The sequence below is a fragment of the Corvus cornix genome, chromosome 5 (genome assembly GCF_000738735.6).
Source record: "Corvus cornix cornix isolate S_Up_H32 chromosome 5, ASM73873v5, whole genome shotgun sequence".
Lineage (NCBI taxonomy): Eukaryota > Metazoa > Chordata > Aves > Passeriformes > Corvidae > Corvus > Corvus cornix.
Window position 1 is genome coordinate 47,171,149 of NC_046335.1, and position 20,303 is coordinate 47,191,451.

The 20,303-nt window shown below is 43.1% G+C and overlaps 1 protein-coding gene across 14 annotated transcripts in view; it reads left to right on the plus strand.

The window, feature by feature from the left end:
* The window catches only part of BRSK2 (BR serine/threonine kinase 2), a 310,737-nt gene extending 292,427 nt beyond the window's left edge, over positions 1 to 18,310 (plus strand). For 6 of the 14 annotated variants that reach the window (XM_019284082.3, XM_010398303.3, XM_019284086.3 and 3 more), the window contains 3 exons: positions 3,765 to 3,812; positions 14,941 to 15,005; positions 15,682 to 18,310. In XM_019284082.3, coding sequence (XP_019139627.1) covers positions 3,765 to 3,812; positions 14,941 to 15,005; positions 15,682 to 16,134 — 566 coding nt within the window. In that variant the 3' untranslated portion in view covers positions 16,135 to 18,310. Of the gene's footprint in view, positions 1 to 3,764; positions 3,813 to 11,457; positions 14,856 to 14,940 lie in introns of those variants that run through there. The other 8 variants (XM_019284091.3, XM_019284094.3, XM_019284101.3 and 5 more) reach the window with 8 other exon arrangements.
* The last annotated feature ends 1,993 nt before the right edge of the window (positions 18,311 to 20,303 follow it).

Here is a 20,303-nt window from a genome sequence, read left to right on the forward strand (position 1 = left end):
GTGCTTTGCAAGGTAAACTTCCAGCTGCAGACTCAAAACAAGGATGCTGCAAATGCCAGTTTGGAATTGGATTGCAGGTCAGTTTTTCTGGGGTTCATTCAGGTCCCAAGTTTCTCGTGTTTCCTGCAATCTTGTGTGAGCCTTTATGTCTTACACTCTTACAGTGTCTGGGGTAATGACTTCATCTTGCTATCAGAGTTCCACCTACAAGAAGTGCCTGTAATGCCTGGTTGGATTGGCAGAGCACTGTGTTTTTGCTAAACAGCTTTAGTATTATTACTGAACAGCCTTCATTAAAATTAACTGAAATAGTTACTGGTAGTCCAGAAATAAAGCATGTAGAAAAAAGTCCAAGCTCTCCAGAGTTTTGATAGGAAAACAGAGAATTTCAAATAAGCACAAAAACACTGGGGAATTTCAATCTGCATGATAACTGCCTTGGACCAGAGGAGCTGGTGGCTCCCTTGACATCATCTCCCTTAATGGAAGTGTTTACTGGGGACTATGAGCATCTGGCAGGAGCTGCTCAGTGCTTTCTGCGATCCAGCCCTGGATTTGGAGATCTCAGAGGAGCAGCTGTTTGCGTGAGATTTCCCAGGCTGGAACAGGCCTCAAACTCAGAGATATCAGAAGCATCACAAACCAGGCAGCTTCCTTGTGAAATTTATGTAGGATAGAAATTAAAGAATAGAAAATTGGGAAGGAAAATTCCACAGACCACTAATAATTTTTGATGCATTCAGAGCTTCTTTGGCCTTTTGAAGGGAGGTCTTATTTTAACCAAAGCATTTGCTGTCTGCTAATGAACTGGGTGTCATTTATGAAGGAGTCTTGGTCAAATCCAAAGTGTGAGTGACTTCCAGCAATTCCTATAAAATAAGGAATTGCCTTATCATCAGAAGGATTGAGACCTGACACTGCCACCATGTTTCAATTAAAAAATTAAACAGGAGACATTAAAAATGCAGTTACATGACCCATCAGTGCTTCTCAGACAGTTAAAAGCCTTTGGACCCTGGCTTTATTCACTTCTCATGACACCTGGATCCCACAGTCACTGGATTATGGATTACTATCCATGAGCAGAAGCTGACTGGGAAGAATATAAGACTTTCTAATTAGAATGAAAATTCTACTTTAAAATGATAGAATACTTTATCACATAGAGTATTTACTAAAGCAGATGTTACAATATGATGGAAATGAAAGAAGTATTAAAGTAATTATTATAAAAGAGAAGCTGAAGACACAGTAGCACTGTTAGTCTTTCAAGTGATGCAGTATGAGCTGGTATGCTCATACTGTCTCTGCCTTAGGAATTGGGGAAAAAATCTGATGAGGTGTTGGAAGGACACTACAAATAAAAATAAACTCCTGTGCAGTTCCTGGGACTAGCCCTGATAATATAGAGAATTCAAAGTATAGTTATACATAAAAACTTTAAGAAAGATAAATTAGAGGTTTTATTAGGGTTCCTTTGATTTTTTTCTGAGGTCTCATATTTCAAAAAATTTTCCCTATTCATCAAAACTAATTCTATAACATGCAAATTTACTTTTTTGGGAGCAGAATGGGGTCCAGAGCCCAAGATATTATGCTGTCAAAAAGTCTCTGTTACAATCCTTTTTTTTGTGTGTAGATCTGTCAGCTTGTATTCTAATCACACAACTAATGTATGTAGACCTGTGACACCATTGGCTTTAAATACTAAAGACAGCTGTGCTGACTGCAATTGACTTAGGAAAAAAGGCAGTATTAACTTAAGGAGACATGATTACTTTTTAATTTGTTAAAATGAAGAATGAAACAGAAATACGAATTTCAAGAGGATCTTGGTAACCAGCCAGTTTACTTGCTCTGACATTATCCAAATACTACCTTTTGTTTCCAGACTTCTTACTGTGTGGCCACTCAGTCTGAATACACTTGAGGGGAAAAATCCAGGTGTTGGAGATGGGAGTCCGAAAAAGTCTTCTGGTCATATTTGAGATTTTCTTTGCTCTTATGTGTTCTTTCAAACCTAGGTTCTGCTAATGGTTGTGTGAATGCTCTGGGGTCTACCACTATAGACCTTCATCACACTGCATTACAGCAAGGGGTAGGTGACTCTGAGGGGGCTGGACAGGAACCACTAAAAGGCATGAGACAACAAAGTTCTCCAAGTTAATAAAGAAAAAAAATGATACAGACCCATGAGTGTGAAGTCATTGACTCGAGCAGCAGCTGTAGGCACTTCTCAAACCTGCTAGGCATCTTCAGGAGAAATGTGTTTTGGGGGCTTAGTCTGCCCTCACTCTGCCAGACCAGCCAATGAATTTCAAAGGCAGGTAAACTCCTGGCCTCTCTGACACCTCTTTTATGTTGTTCCAGGTCTGGAATGCTCTCTTCTCCTTCACCTCTGTCCTTTTTCCCCTTTATCTTTCAGTCTTGTGTCTTTCTGGGAGAACTTCCATGGGTATCATCTCCCACTGACTTCTGCCAGCCCACCTTTAGCCTTGGGGATGGAGAGCATGTAACCACTGCTTAGATGCTTTGGCCAGTGTCACTGGACCAAGCAGCTGCCCTCTCTACTCCATGCTTTCCCAGATGATCTATGCAGCACAAGCCTGGCTGCATCAGAAGAGATACACATCCATGCTCTTCTAGCATGGGCTCAGCTCACCCAACCGTATCCAGCACCTCTTCCCCCTCTTATGAAATTACTTTTCCCAATATTTAAGGGGAGGAATGCTGGGAAATTATCTTTCCCTCTGTCTTGCAGGCTTTATAGCAGATAGGGAGGAGGAAATTAGGGATTTTCAGCATATGTGTGCATGTTTCCAAGAAGCCTATTTCTTGAATACCCAAGTGTTCATCAAGAGCCCAGGCAAGAGGAGATCTGAGATTGATCTGAGTGCTTTAACTGGTAGCCACCTGCTCAGGAGTGACTACTCCACATTGCCCAGGAACACAGTGATTTAGATCCCAAATGCAAGGGAATCCTGGTTGACAGCAGCAGATCTGGCTTGCCAGCAGGTTCCACATGAAAGTGTCCAGCTGGGCGGGTCCTTTTGTTTTAAAGCTGACATGTGGAGCTCCTTCTGCTTGTTGCACCTGAGTAAGAAGCACCCAGAGGCTGTGGCAATGGAGCTATACACAAAGTGAACAGTACTGTCTTAAGGGCCAGATTCTGCCACCCTTTCCAGAAGTACTTCTATTGCCTGTGAATACTGACCTTGAAAGCAAGACCAGTCAGAGATTACACTTGAATGAGAGAGCGTTAGGTTGAAACTTTGACATTATCCTTTGGGGTTTAAAAGATGGGTTTGAGCCATACAAGTAGCCTCACTCCATGTCCAATAGCACAGTGCTAGATTTCTTCCCTCTCTCCAGGTTTTTGATGTAGGTATACGAGCTGGCTGAACATTTCCTGGCTGTTGCAGGCTAATTTGCAAAGCTAGCCAGGTGAAACACTGTATTCAAGGCTTTTAGTTTGCTAATGTGGTGGCAGAGTATTTCCCACATCTCATAAATACCTGTAGCTACAATAAAGGGGTGAGTGGAGGCAGCAGTTCTGAAGCAGCTCCACTCTCAGTCACAGGGCCAGGTTGGCACTGGCATAGAGTGGGTGGCAGAATTTGGCCTGGGTTGTGGAAACACCAAGATGTGTATATGTTTCCTGCTTCAGGTAATAATGTGCTAAGTTACTACTTTATGCACAGAGGTGTGGAAACCTTTTTTTATGTTTTTCCCTCCCTCCCTCCTCTTTCCGTTCTATGATCCAGACACCACTAACTGTATGGAGTTGATGACTGGCAGACTTTCCAAATGTGGTAAGAACTTCCTTCCCTTCTGCCTTTTCACCTTCCCCAGCCCCTGCTGAGCAACATAATAATGCGCCGTCCTGTCCTGTTGCACCTCTTCCCTTCCCTATCCCTGCTCTCCCACGCTCTTTTCAAGACTCCCCACCCTGTAACAACCCCCTATGTCTTTCACTCACCTGGAGGACACAAGCACATATCCCTTTTTCTGTTCCTCCCCATCCATGTACAGATGCACAGGCTCCACCACAGCTTTCCCCTTCATAGCACAAATGTGTGGTGTTACACTTGAGATACCCTCTCTCACTGTAACCCAGGCCAGTGATTTTCTTTTTCTTTCCTGATTTTTTTTTCCTCTTTTCTTTACTTGCTGCTGTTGATTCATGATTCTTCAGTCCCTTTTCTGCAGTGAAGCTGAATGCTGCCCTGCTAGCTGCTGTCTCCCTCGGTTTCCTGCTATTTGTTGAGACAGGAATGCTGTGTTATTTAATTCCATTTTGCATCCACCCCCTTCTTCCCCAGATGTCCTTGGGGTATGACCCTTTTAAATTCTTCATAAGACACACTGCAAATTATGTCAGACACTTAGCTAATGTAAACTGTCATAGTTCCAGTCTGGACTTGGGGAAGGATGTTGTGTCCCTAGCTGGAGGAGTAGTGAACCTACTGAAGATTTGGAATTTTGCTAGGAAGAAAAAAAAAAATTCTGGAAAACTTGCAGCTCAGCTTGCTTGGGGTCACATGAATTTTGGTTAATTTGTCCCTAGCCTTCCCTCCCCTCTGTGCACACATGGACTGTATTCTTTCTTTCATTACTTGTGCCCCTACTCACTGCTCCAAATACAATAGTGGAAATACCCAAATACTGTGAGAGATGTTTTTCTCTTATTATTCATGTCTTGTACAGAAAGATTCTGTGTGAGAGAACTCTGTTCTCTTTAGATTTACATCCTGGTATCTAGGTTGAGTTCAGATACCTCTGTGAAAGGGAAGACAAGATGTTGGGGAAGCGTTCACTGAGCTGGTGCTGCTCTCCAGCTGGACCTGCAGCTCCTGCGCCATCCCTTTGTTAACTGAAGAAAGTTGTTCTGGAGTTGTTCTGGAGTCTGTAACCATAAAGGGAAGTTGTCATGGTGGAGATAATATTAGGTTTATGCATGTGTGACTGAGGCAGAATTTGGCCTGTTTCCTGTGCTTCAGACAATCTCTTTCCCTTAAGTTGCAGCTTTGCTGGCAGGAGTTCTTCCTTTGCTCTGAAAGGGGCTCATTTGAATTCTTAGGTGACTTTTCTGATCTCCTCATGAAGACTCATTTCAGACCTTCAGCTTCTTGAAGGCATCAGACAGCAAATCCCTCTTCTTCCTCAAGACTTTTTTTCTTGTCTGGATCTGGCATTCACATCATACAAAAGTACTGCCATGCTGATTCTGCTGATTGCTTGCAAGTTAATTGAGCTATAGAGATAACCAGCCAGTACCCTGCATTCTCTAGATAGAGAGCATCACTGCTCACTCACAGTTCATGCAGGCCCTCCAGCTGTCACTGTGTCAGCAGCAATCCAACAAGGGACAAAGAGGACAAGGTGAAGGCCAGCAGGGAGACTGTTTTGTGGCAGCTACAGCACAGACAGAAGACACTCAGAGAAACAGAGAGAGAGAAGAGACAGGATGGCCTGTAGGGGTTTAATGGAGCTGCTTCCTTTAAATCACACTGCAGTTGGTGACCTCACAAACAGTATACAGTGCTGCACCATGCTGAATTCCACCCTCCTGTATGAGTGAAGAGCTGTTCCATGTGCTGGAGCTCACCCATGGTTTAGACAGGGGAGTGACAGGGAACAGTGTGAGCCTGTTTAGCCTATTTCTGGCAAATCATCCTTCTGTGGTTCTGAAGATCAGAAACCCATGTGACGGTGGCAAAATGTTCATCTAGTAATAACAAGTAGTGTATGAAAAACTGTATTCTCCGTGGGGTTTGACCTCGTAGTTGCTCCGTATTCTGACAGTGGGCACAGGAGGTCATTCTTGCAAAAGGAGTTAACACTGGAGCAGGAAGAGCTAATCAGGTTCCTTATGCCTGACTCAGCCATGTGAAAGCTCTGGTGGGAATGAGGAACGTTTTCACCCACTATAAACCACTGAATGTTGTAATTAACAGCAAAGCAAATTTGCTTAGTCCTTTAAATGTTATCTCATCTTCTGCTATCAGTGGTCATCAGTCTGAGAAGTGATTTTTCATACAGCCACTGGCATTGAGAAACAAGTTAATGTTGAACAGCTGAGGTATGTCACAGGAGCTGCCAATATCCAAATGACGAAACTGCTGCTGCATCAACCCTACCTGTGCAAACTAGAAAACCGCTGCCAACTCGTAGTATTTCACAACAGAAGAAAAGAATTTGGCTCATAATAAATTGAAATGCATGTTGGGGTGAAATATTTTATGTTTCCACCCATCTCAGTGGGGCATTGCTGTTGTCAGAAAGACTAGATTGGTTTCTGTGAAGTCTGTTCATAAGATTATGTTTACCTTGTAAAAATTAAAATATTTGCATACAAAATGCAGCTGTAACCTGAAAAACGTCTACAGGAGTGATACTTTAGCTGATCTATTCCTGTGTGTATTCCGAGCCAAATCAGTTTAGTGACGAATAAGCTTTACCACTTTATGTGCTGCCATTAAGCCTTATAAAATCAGCACAGCTGTAAAAGAACAAGCTGGATTCTGTTTCTTTTGAAGCAGGATTGAGAGAACAGTTTATTACCATCTAATCTGGTATTTATGTCTATCTCACTGAAAAATAGGTTGTATAATTAAGGTTCCAATAGGTTCTGCAGAGCCTTTACATTAAAAATAAAAATCAAGATAATACATAAACTGAAAAGCCCTCCAGCTTCAACCACAAAGCTGGGAATTAGAAAGCAAATATCATTCATTGTATATTGAATACATTGGATCTGTAGCTGTTGATACGCACCACGCAGAAGCCCACAGTGGCACTTCAGTAATCTTTGGTCAGGAAAGAGTCTCTCTTCACAAACTTTAGTGACTTCAAGTCTTTCATGTGGTGAGCTGAGAATTTCTTTGGATGATTGGTTCCATAGTAGGGCTGGTACATAGCTTTTGATAGCTCCCCTTCCCAGCCATTCCCAGTCTTTTGGAGTCCTTGGTAAGTATGTTGTGCCAAGGTGCTTGCTGCTGACAGGAAGCTCTGAAAAGCCTGCCTTATCCTCCACTTTACCTTCTGAGATTAACCCAGAAAGACCGTAAACTTCCCAGTCTCCACACCGCCACTATTGGAGGATGAATTTTACTTCTAAGTAATGCAATTTTTGCTTGTTATTCTCCATCTCTGATGATTCTCAATAAAGTCTTCAGTTACATCAGTGGCACTATCATGGAAAGAGGGTGATGCTAAGAGAAGGTTAGTATGGATAACTACTGCAGCTCCAGTCAAATCATGCTGTCATGTTAGGTACTGCACAACCATACATTCCTGCAAAATCTTAGACCCTGTGCAAGCTGCAAAGAAGGCCTTGTGTTTACTTTTAAGTATTTATCTTGTATTGCTGCTTACAATTGAAAACCTGGATTCCTGGCACCAGAGTTAAACAAAGCTTTTTGGTTCTTTGTGCGTACAGTGGCTATCACCAAAATGATCTGATCAAACCAAAGCACAGCAAATCCACTTGCCTTTCCTATCTCTCCAATGTATCTCTCTCAGAGCTTTTGCTTCCAGTGTTTAGGACTTTACATTTTTCCTATTCAGAGCCATCTGATCTTGTTGGCCATGGCCAGTCATCCTCTGCAGACAGAGAACCACGCTGCAGTAAAGGCTTCTCTTTGTAGCTCCATGCAATCACAGTTTGATTCATACAGACACAAGCCCATGTCAGTAGCATCCCAAGCTACTTGAGAAGTTAGGAAACATTTCTGTAGTTTCAAACTGGTTACATCACATTTGGGTTGCAATCGCAGCCTGTAGTTTTGTGAGTGCTTATTTAAGAGTCTGTTTTTGTTTTTAGTAACAGCAGCAAATACCTGGACTTGGTGTTCTTGGAAGTGATCCGGACCCATGTTGGCATTAATTAGAGTAATCCTGCTTCTCACAAAGTAGCTGTTTGATGGAAGAGGAGGTTGGTGATTTGCATCCAAAAAGTTGCAACTGTTGGCAGAAATATTGGTGTCAAAACCTGCAGGAAAAAAACATAGGCTGCCCTCCCAGCTGAAAGGCTCTTCTCAGCACTGTCACACCATGAGGTGGTCAGAACAATGGGTTTTTATTAACATTCCTGAAAAATGTGCTGGCTCCTGGTTTTTCTGACCATGGCTGACTCTCCAGTTCAAATTGTGACCCAGCTGAGAGACAAAAGGAAGAAGACCCACCTGAGAGATCACATATTCATTCAAAATGGGTGGATTGCAATAAGTAAGATAATTCAGTGGTTCTAAAGAGTTCAAGCCAGGTTTACCAGTTATCCCTGCCCATTCTGCCAGTATCTTTTGCTGTCCAAAGGAATGGCTGACTCCCACATACTGTAGTTGTATGTAGTCTTCAGTCTAGTGTTACATTGGGGAGACATTCCTTTTCCAATTCATGCCTCATGATTTTGCCCTGTAGAAGAAGGTAGCCACAAAAAAGGCAACTTGGTACTAAAAATTAGTCCAGATGTATTGAACTGTTTCATGTCAGATCCTATTTTGACAGCTATGGTTAGATTTTTACTATCCAATACAAGATCTTTTCCTCTTTCTCTGTAATAAAAATATCTAATATAGAAAACACAGATATCTCACTCTTAATTAAGATCACAGTGCTTTATTTATGATAGCTGGTGTTCCAGGAGGCTACATGGAAATACTTGTTTGCTGTACTAAGCTAAGTTTGAGATGGCCTTCCCAGAATATTAGATCATATTTTGAAGTGATTTATTCAGTGGAGATGGGGAACCAACATTTCAGCAGCATGCACAGGTCATCTCTCTCCTTAGGAACAGGTCAAAGAACTTGAAACCCATAATACAATATGTGAACATCCATCTGGCAGGAAAGATCAAAATTGAATTATTAAGTGCTAATACATTTCTGACATTTTTATAGGCAAAAAAAATTGGAATAAAGCTGCAGAAATCTCTAAGAGAATGGATAGCAACAATTCTATCATTTGCTGTGGCTTTACAGGTGTGGGTCATCAGGTTCCCTTTTCAGCACATACTGTGCAGGCAGATCTGTATAAAAGGACAGGCAGATACAAAAAATTCGTGGGCTTAGACCTTTACTATTCAATTTGCCAGAAGAGCATGACTCCACAACGGAATCTGGCATCTTTTCATCCCACCACTATCCTTGCCTGCTCTTTCAGTGCCACCAGCTGTCCAAATGAATGTATGATTCCCTGCTCTCCATCATCATGTCTCCTTTTTTGAACATTACGTGGTGGTGCTGGATTGGCCAGAGCTTCTCATCAGTAACAGACACGTTTGGTTTCTGATTCCTTACTCATGCCTTGGCTCTGCAGGAGGCAGCAGCAAGGAAATGGGCCTCATCCCTTCGGGGCTTTGCTGCCCGTGTTCACCATTCCTTAACTCATTACCCCAGAGCTACCTGTCTCAGTAATACTGTCTGTGAGGAGAGGCTGAACGGGATCTCAGCTTCTCTGTGTGTTTATGAGAGTGAGAGAAAAAATGTGTAAGATTGAGGCAGAATGGCCATCTGGATGCTTCTGGCTAGACACAAATATTGGTCCACCCTCCTGCAGAGGAGATGGGATGTTTTATGGGAGTAAGAACAAGGATGGGTCAGGTTGGTTGTTCAGGTCTGCCCAGATGGGTAGCAACTGGAAGTTCCCACCTGCTGGTGGCATGGATACCTGTGCCAATGCTGTGTGTAAACTTGAGTAGTTCCAGTTCTGCAGTAGTTCTGCAGTTTGTTTCTGCAGACACTGTTCTCAGTTGTCATTTTTACTGGCAGAGTCTAAGGACTCTGGAAAGTAAGTCACCTTTCCCAGCTGCAGTTCAGGTTTCCTGCCAAGAAACTGGAGTTGTTCCCTGGACTGTCTGTCAGTAGTTAGTGAGCTGGGTGAGGCATCTGTCTCATTTGGATTTGTACAGTGCCTAGGCTGGGGTCTCTTCAGTCTGGAGGGAGACTCCTACATGATACTACAACTAAACGAAGAGGAATGGACCACTTTATCTTTCTGTCATCCCTTTCACTGCATATACTCTTGCAGTGAGTTCTATATTTTAAGTCATTTGTTTCTGAAGGCAGAAGGGACTCTGCCAACAGAAACCGAGCAAACAGACAAAAAAATGCCTCATCTTAACAAAGAGGGCTAGAACTCTATAAAAGTAGCAAAACGGATATGAAAGGAAATGGATTATCACCCATTAAGAGAGTGTTTTAATGCTTTATGTGAAAGAAGTTGGATTTTTGTTACATGGTTCACTGAAACCACAGCTGCTATCAAAACACAGAGCAACCTAGGGATGAAAAAGACAAGGGCTAAAGAGTAAGGAATAAGTATAGGAAGAAAACCTCAGTAGCAGAAGCAGGCAGAAGACAATTAGGAAGGATGTGAAAGCAATAAGGGAAGAAATAAGAGAAGTCAGGTTGAGAAAAGGTGTCTCTTCCCAATGGAAACCTATGTTTTCCAATTCACTTTCTCCCAAAGCCCAAGATAAATATGCAGAAACCCAAAATATCTCAGGCCATACAGAAAGAAAAGGTAGAGGATAATCCCACAGATGGCATATTTGTTTTGTGCAACTTTTGTGTTCAGCAGCACAAGGATTAGTGCATTAACAATACACAGACTTCAGAGAGATGGTTTCACAGATGAAGGAAGTGCCTCTGGGTTTGCTTCTGTGAAGTCAATGGGAATGTTGCTATTTGCTTCAATGAAAGGAGGGCCTTATCTGACTGTCTTAAAAACGTTACAAAAAGCAGACTTGAATCAGTAACCAAAGCCTCCATGCTTGTCCTGAACCTGCTTGTTCACCACCTCCTGCTATGTTCTGTGGAGGACTGTGAGGGTCTTTACAAGGTCAGAGCAGGGTCTTTGCAAGGTGCATCCTTTCCTGGTGTCACTTGAGGTGCCTGGAGTGATTCCCATCATTTTCTCCTTCCTCTCATATCTGGGTGCTCCACTTCCACTTGGCTTCGAAAAGTGCTGACACCACTGGGGCTAGGTCAGTGTCACGACAGGCTTCCTAAGAACAGCAGAACTGAGGACTGTAAGGGTTGATTCAGACTGCCTGCCCAGCTTCCTTCTATATTTTTGTGTCTAGCTCTAGCCCTGTTTCTTCCTCTTAGCACTTGTATCCAAATCCATTCATGGTTTTGATTTCTTTCATGGTATTTGGCTGTGACAGTGCTGTACACAGGTGCCCCAAACCAGTTCCTTCTCCATAAATCTGTTTCTCTCAGCATCCTTTCAATACGTGACCCTTTCATAAGCTTCAGTGCTTGTTTTCAAAGCCATTCCCCTTCCCCATCTTGCAGCAAACAGCTCCTTGGTCTAACTCAAAACTGCACATATCCATCTCCTCCTAACAGACATAAACCTAATGCTCTGAGCCTCCCCTCCTGCCTCTGATCCTTCTCTCGGTTTCTCACCCTTGCTTTCTTTGCTCTGTGCTGATGAACATTTGCTCTCAAGGGGAAAGAAGACCTTAGTCTGTGCACGAAACACCAGGGATGTTCTGAAGAATCATTAAGCCAAACCTTCATCCCTGTCCAGAGGAAATGGGATGTCATCTCACTTTCTGAAATAAGAAAGGCAGCCTTTTTGAGGCCCCCTGATGGACTTACAGGTGTAAGAGCCTATGACACATCTTGAACTGAATGCTAGGCATGGAAGATTGCTGAAAAACCTATTCTAAACCACCATCGCCTGCATTTTCAACTCTTGTTTTACTGGATTTATAACCTCAAAGGGAACTGACAACTAACAGGAGCAACACCCTGCACCATTTTCATGCTTCCAGCATAGCTGACCCATTCTTGTGTATCTCCAGCGTAAAGGTGTGAGGACTCCTTGTCTATCCAAAGAGCAGTGTGAACACCAGCCCAGGATCAGTTTTTTCTTGACTGCCAGGACAGGAGACCATTATTACTTACAATTTAATTACAAGTACAAAAGGCAAAGGAAGGAAAGGGTTAGTGAAATGGCCTATTTTAGTTTTCAGTAGCTCTCTAAAGATCCCTAAGGATTTTCTTACCTCCCATTAAAATTTTGACTGAAAATGCTGATTGTAAGGAATCCAGTAGTGATACAGGCAAAGAAAAGCAGATTGTTAAATACTTTTGCTGCAATAAATCTCCAGGCACTTGAAAGCCAGTAGGGCATGAGGAGGAGAAAGGGTGGATGAAACATGGGCTGCATATTTTAGTAGGATGACTAAAAATCCTGTATCAGGGCTCAGCAAATACAAGATGTATAATTACTAAAGTGTTTTATTGCTCCATTCTTGCAAGTTGTACTTTTGTCACTGTTCCTGTCTACATGAAAACAAAAAACTTTCCCAGCTCCTGCAGAGCCCTGCTTATTCTGCCCTCATCTTTCCCTCTAAGCTTGTTAAATAAACTGCTCAGCGGAATAACTGGAGATATTCCCCTACTCTTTTCTCCCAACCTAGCAGTCTTTTCCTCTCCAGCATTTTTTTCAGTGCTCTTTTTCATTCTCTCTGCTGGCTCCATTTGCTTATGAAGATGAGGGGTCCAAAGCCACCTGAGAACCAGATCTGCCCACATTCCTGCATTCAAGGCTGAGTGTTTGCTTTCTTTTTTCTCTTTTCATTGAAAAATGGTATCCACCTAAAAGAAGTAGAAATGAGTCTGAGTTGATAAAAAGGAGTCTGTGCAGAGTGTGTGCCCACAAACCTAAGTTTCAGGGAGGCTTAGGGAAATCTCTGACATAGAAGTCATAGATGTGGAGCAGATATCTCCTTTCCCAAGCATTTGCATGCATGTGGAAGGGAGCAGGTGGAGCTCAGGGAGGTCTGGCCCCAAAGTGACTGACTTTATGAAAGCCTTTCTCTTCTTAGTCAGAAATTGAGATGTGTGCTCTGCCTGGTTGGTTGTGCCCATCACTAAGGCTTCAGTCAGTTGGGTGAATGATGCCCTTCCAGAAACTCACAGCGTGTTGCTTGTGGCTTTAGTGTAACTGAGTGACAGAACCAGGGCAAGCAGAATATTAACCACAAAGCAGCAGGTACAGGAAGTCAAGGAATGAATTAGATTAATAAGATTAGGATCCTTCACTGTATTTGCCAGCCATGTGATTTTTCTCAATGCCTGTTAACAAGCAGAGGAAAGCAGCAACTACCTCGTTAGCACAGGGCAGGAAAAAAAAGAGTAACACATTCAGTTTTGCAGAGCACAAATACTATGTATTTCCTCTTTCTCTGTGTAAGAAGTTGACGGCTGTCTAGCATTTTCAATTAGAGAAATAAAGTACTCAACAAGCTCTTCAGCTGAATTGCCGTGCACAGAAAGTACTTGCCTGCTGTAGTTACTGGGTTACTGATGTTCGGAACGAAAGTGAAGGGAAATACAATATTCCCAAGCCACCAGTGTCCACCAGTCTCTGCTATGAGGAAGCCCTTTGCTCCTGACTGAATGTTCCCATCTTGGGGATGAAAGGTTCCACTCTTCACAGCATTCTACCACATTGGAAGGCAAATACAAGGAGCCCATTTCCTTCTGGGAGCTGGAGGTAGAAATGATATGAATTTGATAGAACAGTAAAGCTAACAGTCCCCATACTGAGAAAACCATCATGGGGTTTTAATGATCATGAACAGGCATCACCTCCATGGTATATACATCAGATAAAAAACACCTTCAATATCCATATTCAAAGAGTTTAGTGCGACCCCTCCTATGTTTGATAAAGATTAATCCCCCAATCCAAAAAAATGAAAAGGGACTAGAAATTCTAAAAAAAGGCTACCTTTCCAGAAGTACCTGGTCCCTTTCCCTCAGTAGCACCCCAGAGCCTTTCCTCAGGTAAACACCACACACCCTCAACACAGAACTAGATTAAGAGCATATAACCGTGCTGCCTGGAGGTCCAAATGGCACAAAAGGCTGTATTCATGTGCCCAGTGCCCAGTCCTTGTTAACACTGCAGCCCAATCTACAGGCTGGCTTAAGGAGATGCCTGTTCCAGTAGCCCACAACTCTACCTCCCTCTCTGGCTCCTAACTGCACTGGAATGTGTATCAGTGCCGTGGAGACTGTGTTGCAGAGAGATCATAAATTCAGGACAGTGAGGTAATAGGTCTTGACCTTGTCAGGTCCCAGAAACAGGTAGATGCATAACAGCCTACTTCCACATTCAGCATCTTCATTTCCAGGTACCTGTTGTAGGGAGGGTCTGGAGGTGCTCTGAAGCCTGCGAGTGCAAACCACAGACCACACATGCAGATGGCAACACTCATCTCAGCCATACTTCATTTTCCCAGTGCTGCTTCCCTGGGACCACTCAGGTGCTTCAGGCTTAGTCATGACAGGTTGGCAAGGAGATACCCAGAACAAAATAAAATGCAAGCAAGGAAAGCCTAATGCCTGGTGTAGACAGAGAGCTTAGCAAGGCTGCAAAGCAAAGCACTGATGGGCAGCCACATGGAAATACCCTGTGTTTGTAACAGCAGCAATAGGATGGAATTTGCCTGTGTCCAACATTACAGTCACTGACATTTCCGTGTGGAGTGGCCGAGTGAATCCTAGTAATGGGCTGACCTATTTCAGTCACATGGTACTGTTTTCCTCCTGCTAGGTGAGACAGCAATGCTTCCCCACTCAGGAAAAAACTAGGACCTTTCCCCTAGGTGCTTTATGCTCCCAGGTTCTTTATTTCTGTAGGTGTCCCATCCTAAACACTCTTCCTCTTCCTGCTCATTGTCTTCATCCCCCACACACCCCCACGCACGTGGCTCTGGATCTCCTCATCATGTTCTTCTCGTTAAAAACCCCATTGTTCATTTGTTTGTTTGTTCTCTCTCTTTCTCTCCTCTTTTTCTCTCTCTTTCCCTCTCGTTTTTTTTTTTTCCTTCTTTCTTTCTTTCTTTCTTTCTTTCTTTCTTTCTTTCTTTCTTTCTTTCTTTCTTTTTTTGTCTCCTCTGTTTTGTGTACCCAGGCAGCCCATTGAGTAACTTCTTTGACGTAATTAAACAACTTTTTTCAGACGAGAAGAACGGGCAGGTGAGCCATCCCCCCGGCACGCCAACCAAGCATAGCGCAAACAGCAAGCGGAGCGATTCCGGTTCTAATGACTATGGGTCTAGAGGAGACAATAAGTACCCTGCTGGCAAAGACAAGGCAAAGATGGTCTCATCAGTCGGCCTACAAGACCAACCTTAAATAAACACATAAAAAATTAAATAACTTAGAGAAAAAAAAAAACAAACAAAAAACAAAACAAAACAAAAAGAAAAAAAGCAAGAAAGAATGAAAGAATATTCCTTAGCAAGCTAGCCTCTAAACTAGAAGGATGTATATACCTTGCCACAACAGTACAAAACTGTCTATAGACAAATTTTGTATGAAGGAATGACTGTATATATATACATATATATATTTATATATGATATATAATATATATCTCAGAAACAAACACAAAAACAAACGAATGAAAGAATGAAAAGAAAAGAAAGAAAAGAAAAGGTAGCACAGATGACAAACCCAGTTCACCAGATCTTGGGTTGTGGTTTTTTCCAGTTGTTTTTTTTTTTCCTCCCTTTTTTTGAATGTTTTGCTTTTTTTCTCCTTCCTGATTTTTTGGATTTTTTTTTTTTGGTTTTCTTTTGTTTTGTTTCTTGTTCTGTTCATGCTCTCTCTGTGTTTCTGACGACACCACTTGTTTCCGCTCTGCTACCAGGAATTATCCCGAAAAGTTAACATGTCAGCCACGGCTTCACCTTCTGTGCTCTGCGGACACTTGTTGACGGAAGGCAACCGATGTAGACTGTCCAAGGACCAGTCCTGTTTGAGGTTCCCAGCCTCCCCTCTCCCTTCAGGAAGTGGGCTTCTCCCCCACTTCTCCCCAAACACCTCCCCAATGCACGCCTGGTTTTTTTTCTCCCCTCTCTTTTTCTTTTTTGGTGCTCCACAAGAGAGATCTGCTCAGTTATGGGATTGCAGAGTCTGGGCTCAAAGGAGGTTGCAAATTGTTGGAGTGAATTATTTACCCTTGGCAACTTCTGTCCGCGCAGGTGAACGCAGCCCGGAGAGGGAGGGTGTGGGGAAGGAGACGGGTGTAGCGGGAGCGCAGTGTTCCATGAATCCAGAGCACGTTCTCATCAGAAACCAGCCAGGAGCAACTCAAAACTAAGCGTTGAACCAAGACAATATTGGGGAGCTTCATCAAGGGATTTTCTTACCTTTTTCTTTTTTTCTCCCCACCACCTTTTCCTTTTCTTTTGCCCCCTTTTTTTATATATACATGTATATATGTGTGTATATTTATGTATAAATATACATACATACATATATATATATACACACACACAAACTAATTGGTTTTTATACTGTATCATTTTGCTTTTTAACCTGCTGGAAGGGGAAAGGAGTAAACATAGGAGGGAGAGGGGGTTCAATGAATAAACACATACAAACAAAACATTAAAACTTAGGGAAAAGGCAACTTCTGGTAGCAAAGAAGAGGGACAAGACTCTGCCAAGGACTGTCTCTCCCGTCACCAGGCACAGTTGCTGCTGCTGCTACTGCTGCTCCTCCTTCAACACCTTCCTCCCCACCTGTCAACTCCCTGCCACTGTGCCACCGCGCTGGGACCTTCTTCAACCAGCTGGATCCTCCACCACACCCTGCATTTAGAGGCAATTGTTGTGTTACTAGTGCTGCATTGATATCAGTATTATTATTTCTTTAAGTTACCAGTTTCATTTGTTGGCTTGGGTGATTTTTTTCTTAAAAAAAAAGGAAAAAAGAAAAAAAAAAGGAAAAAAAAAAAGAAGATGAAGAGGAGGAAGAAAAGAGACTTATATTGGGTTTTATTTCCTCTGTGTGTGTGTGTGTGTGTGTGTGTGCAAAATCACTGGCACTTAGTTCATCAGAGCAAGACAAGGTGGAGTCAGGGCAATGGGAGACTTAATCACGAAGCTACTGTAAACTTTAAAATTTACTGCAAGATATTTTTATAACGTTTTGGTTTTGTTTTTGGTTTTGTTTTTTTGTTTTCGAAGGGGAGGAGGGTGGGATTGGGTGGATGGGGACCTTTTTTTTTGTGTTTCAGTTATTAGGTCTTGGTTATTTATATATACATATATATATATTTAAAAAAATAAGCTGTTAGATATATCTTCTGTTTAATAACTGTGTAGAGGCAACATTGATTCTTATTTATTTTGGGGAGGAGGGGGAAAAAAGACACAGAAACCCTGTAAGTGTTGATTTTGTGACTTTGAGAAAGAAGAATTGCCGCCTTTTTTCCTCCTCCTCAAGAGTTATGTGACCAAGTGTAACTTATTCTGGCCCAAGCTCAAAGGTTAAACAAACAAAAAAAACGTGGTTTTACGCGTGGAAGACAAAACACAGTGAGAAGTATTTCTTGACTGAGATTTTAAGAATGTAGGCTTAGCATTAGTGTTCAGCTCTTTTATGACCTTCGATTGCTGCTCGTTGGGTTCCTATGGGTGTATGTTGTATTGCAAGTTTATTTTTTTTTTTAATGATAATGTTGGATGAGTTCTTTTTTGTTGTTGTTGTCGTTGTTGGTTTTTTTAATAATTTTTTCCCCTTCTTGGACCAGTTTTACTTGTACATAGGTTTGAAGATTAAAAAGAATTTTTAAAGACACAACTGGGGCAAAGACCTTTGACTTCTGCCCTGTTTCCCCATTCCCCCAAATGGGAGGGATTTATTTTAATTTTTTTGCTTTATTTATTTATTTATTTATTTTTTCCCTATTCTTAAACTTTTCTCTCTCGTATTGCTGTGTGCATGTCAGACACCAGGGGGTGATGGCTGGGGAGGGGGGGAGGCAAGGGTGCAGGAGAGGGGGGCAGTTTTAATTGCATGACATTGCTGTAAATTAGTCTCTTTTGCTTTCGTTGTCTTTCCTGCCTCTGCCCTCTCTCTACTTCTCCTCCGAGCTCCCCTCCCATCACCCCCGTCCTTCTTTTCCCTCTTTTCTCTTCCCTTGTGTATAGATTTTGATGCTTCTGTTACATTGTACCTCTACAAAAGGCTGGGATTTCAATACAAGATAATAATAATAATTTAAAAATACCTATATCAGCAAAACCCATGTGGTACAAGCAGGAAGGGGATTACTTACACAAGATATAAGAATAAATGAAAGCAATACCTCTTGTTATCCTTCCTATTTTGTACTTCGAAGACACACACGCGCGCACACACACATATACAGACACAAACTGACATTATTTAATGGTTTGAAATGGACAAAAAAAATCTGATGTATCCCTTGTTAAATAACTGTGAGCAACTTTAGTTCAAAAACCAATAAATTCATTCAGTAAAGATACCAGCTGTTGAGTGTCCTGTTTATGTCCATGAAAACAAACTTCTGGCCAGTGCCAGAGCCGGTAAGTACCGTGGCACGGCCTCCTGCACTGAAGGAGCTGAAGATGGCAGCTGAAGGAAGGCAGCGCATTCCTGGCCGTGGAATTAACGCCAGGGTCCGAGGAGCAAGGACAGCTCAACCCTGTAGGCCTGGCTTTCCGCAGTAACGTGTTCCAAAGCTTAATCCAAATTTCAGAGCGATCGCACCCCCTGAGATCTGGTCTGGTTGGAAGCCACTGTACCAAAAACTGTGACTACGTGTGATTGTTCTCATCTCTAACCTGAGCTTCTCGCGTTGCTTCCAGATTTAGCAGTAGGAAGGATTTCTGCACCCTCCCTGCCTGAAACACTCAGTCACAAACATTTCAGAGAGCTGCTCAGGTACGTCCCTGGCTTGTGTGGATCTGGGGTTTGTTGCTGGCTGGTTGGACAATCCGTGTGGCTGCTGGCTTGTCACACCTCGCTCTCCGTTCCTTTCCTCTGGGTTTTTAACTGCACGCAGCAGTTCCCCTCCTGGGCTCTGACCTGGCTGGTGCATCCCCGGGAACAGCAGGTGCTTCCCACATGGCTGGGGAGAGCATGGCAGGCCCAGGCTCACAGCAGGGCTGCGGTCCTGGCCCTGAGCACACCCTGGCCCAGCTCTCACCACAGCCTGGCCAGCTCCAGACGTGTCCCCCTTCATCTCCCCTCTCGTGTCCCCTCTCCAGAGCTGCCCCAGCCAGGCCAGGTTGGGTTTCCCGCCAGTGGAGGCTGTGAGGGGCAGGCACCACCCACCAGGGAGGGAAGGCAGGAGGAGACCTGCCAGAAGGTTCTGTAGTGCCCCCTCAGCTTCAGGGATGCTCTGGTGAGGTGAGGGTGGCTGGGGAACCTCTGCCCTGCCAAGCAGCACCCAGGCAGCAGCCATACAAAATACACTCTTACCTAGGAAAAAGCCAGAGTGCTTATAGGGTCTTTGGGTGATTCACTGGCCTGCTAAAACTGGAGGGGAGTGGAGGAGCTGTCAAAGATGAAAAGATGAGGAGAATCACAAGTGCTGCAGGATTTGGTCTCTGTAACACTGGAAACCCAGGACTGGGAACTAGCTGTATATCATTTGCATCTCTGTAAGTGAAAGGATGTGCTGGGCTGCAGTGTAAGACAGGGGAAATGGGATTTAAGGGCAGTGTGGCAGCAGGTGTACGCTGCTGCTTTTTCTGTTTTGCTCTCCTGTTTTCAGCAGTGTTCATGAACTTCTATGATCTGTTCATGTCTCCAGTAGTATGCACAACTAGCATCCGCAGTATTGTTAATTACGGTCTTCAAAAGCTATAAGAAGAAATAATCATTTTGCAAAGTGAAGGACCTCATGGTTAGGGCCTGTCTACATTTATTCTGCTTCTTGTTTGGCCGTGTTGTAACACAGTCTCTTGCTACATGGTGTCATATTACCATCTGTAGTGCATAGGATGTGTGCTTCTGACCAAACAAAGTTTATATTTAAACTGTTGCCCACAAAACACCCTTCTTATTTTACAGCTTAAATCTGAAAGCAAGCAATAAATGTAGCTGGGGATTTTGGGCTGCCTCTGTGACTGAGGCAGTTAGATTGTCTCTGCTACCAGGTGGGGGCTGTTGTCCTCATCCAAACCCCATCACAGGTGATGGCTGATGAGATGCCGTGAGCTGTGCCACCTGGGCTTTGTTAAGTGAGGCTCTGAGCTCTGTAGCTCTTTGGTTCTCTTGGAGGGTTCAGCTCTTTGGATTCAGTAGCTAAAAAACTTCCTGGGTTTAAAGTTCATCTGTCTGATTTCCTCTGGGTAAAACAACACGGTGTAGGACCTTCCGGGAGTAAACTGAAGACAATGTAAGTGTGTAATACTCCAGTTGGTGTTTTCTGTTTGTCTGTTTCACAAGTAGATGTTAACTTTGCTTAGACACATGTGTACATGAAAAATATGTTTGTGCTTAAGGTGAGC